The sequence below is a fragment of the Manacus vitellinus genome, unplaced genomic scaffold, assembly GCF_001715985.3.
Source record: "Manacus vitellinus isolate BGI_N305 unplaced genomic scaffold, ASM171598v3 scaffold_129_pilon, whole genome shotgun sequence".
Lineage (NCBI taxonomy): Eukaryota > Metazoa > Chordata > Aves > Passeriformes > Pipridae > Manacus > Manacus vitellinus.
The window spans coordinates 103,181-104,750 of NW_021938948.1; the positions used below are offsets into that span (position 1 = coordinate 103,181).

General features: G+C 61.1%; 1 protein-coding gene across 1 annotated transcript in view; it reads left to right on the top strand.

Moving 5' to 3' along the window:
* Positions 1–1,478, top strand: part of LARP4 (La ribonucleoprotein domain family member 4) — a 15,284-nt gene extending 13,806 nt beyond the window's left edge. The window contains exons 14-16 of the mRNA XM_029965985.1: positions 169–255; positions 704–879; positions 1,042–1,478. Of these exons, the coding sequence (XP_029821845.1) occupies positions 169–255; positions 704–879; positions 1,042–1,386 (608 nt within the window). The 3' untranslated portion in view covers positions 1,387–1,478. The remainder of the gene's footprint in view (positions 1–168; positions 256–703; positions 880–1,041) is intronic.
* Positions 1,479–1,570: the final 92 nt, after the last annotated feature.

The following is a 1,570-nucleotide window of genomic DNA, read 5'->3' on the forward strand; positions in this document are numbered from 1 at the left end:
TGGCAGCCTTGGGGACCCTGGGGAGTCTGTTGAGTGCCCAGCCACCCTCTGGGGGAAGAACCTTTCCCTGGGATCCAGCCTGACCCTGCCCTGGCACAGCTCCAGCCCTTCCCTGGGTCCTGTCCCTGCTCACAGGGAGCAGAGGTCGGAGCTGCCCCTTGGGAGGAGCTGCAGCCCCCGAGGAGTCTCCCTTCAGTCTCCTCCAACTGAACAAACCCAGTGCCCTGAGCTGCTGCTCCAGACCCTTCCCCATCCCTGTGTCCCTGCTTTGGACCCTCTCCAACAGCTTTAGACGTTTTTTACACCTCGTGGTGCCCAAAGTGCCCCCAGGACTGAGGTGAGGCCGCCCCAGCTCAGAGCAGAGCAGGACAATCCCCTGCCCTACCCTGCCCAGGGATGCTGGGCCTGGTGCCCCCCAGGCCATGGTGACCCTTTTTTGCTGCCAGGGCACTGCTGACTCATTTGCATGCTTTAGCAGTGTCTCAGAGCAGCGTCCAGCACGGTGGCAATAATGTCTGTTGTTTCTCCATCTGTGGTTGGCGGCTTCTCCAGAGGCCACCAGATGGAAATAACAAATGCTGGTGGGAATGGCTGTGCCATTCTGTTCTGCTGAAGTGCAGCTGTGACTCCAAAGCAAGGAGCTACTCTCTGAAACGTTCCATTTACGTGCCAGCAGGTTTTGATGTGAATTGTTGTTGTTGCTTTCTCAGCACGGTTCTGCCAGAGAGCAAAGCAGAAGAAGCGTCTGCTCCGAAGGACGTGGCCAGCCAGGCTTCCCCACCGGCCTCCCTGTCCCCTGTCAGTGCTGCAAAGCCACCAAGGACAAACTCCTCCTCACCTTCTGCTCAAGCAAGTGCAGCTCCTGCTCTGTCTACACAGGTAAGACCCAGAGCAGGGGGTGAACTTGGGGAACTTTCTGATGGTGCCCCGGCCCCTTCTCTCCGCTCTCCTCCGTGGTGTTGCTGCTGTGCCTTCGGGCCCCGGGCCGGGCTGGAAGGTGCTCCTGGCACATCAACCTTGCTCTTGTCCTTGGTCCCGAAGGAGCCCCGCAAGCTCAGCTACGCCGAGGTTTGCCAGAAGCCCCCGAAGGAGCCGCCCCCGGTGCCCGTCCAGCCCCTGCGGGAACATCGCGCCAACATCGTCCCTCCCGCCAAACCCGAGGAGGACGCGCCGGCCGAGAGGGCTCCGGAGAAGGCTCCTCTTGCCGAGAAGGCCGAAGGTCGGATGAAGGATTACCCCGGGTTCCGTGGCCCTGGAGGAGCTGCCAGGGGAGCCGCCGGGAAAATCAGGGAACAGAGGCGCCAGTTTGGACGCAGGTCTTCGCCTCAGGGAGCCCCGCGGCGCGTCGGGAAGGAGCAGTTTGTGCCGCCGCGGTCACCAAAGTAACGCCGGGCCGGCCCCTGGGCCTCTGGTTGGTTGGAGCTGTTGGGCTGAGGAGCAGCAGAGACTGGCAAGGAGGAGGAGGAGGAAAGATTCAGGAATGGGGAATTCTGAGCTGGATGAGCGCGGCTCGTGCCGGAGGAGGAGTCGTGGAGGGTCCCAAAATTCATCTCTTTAAAAGAAAAAAGAA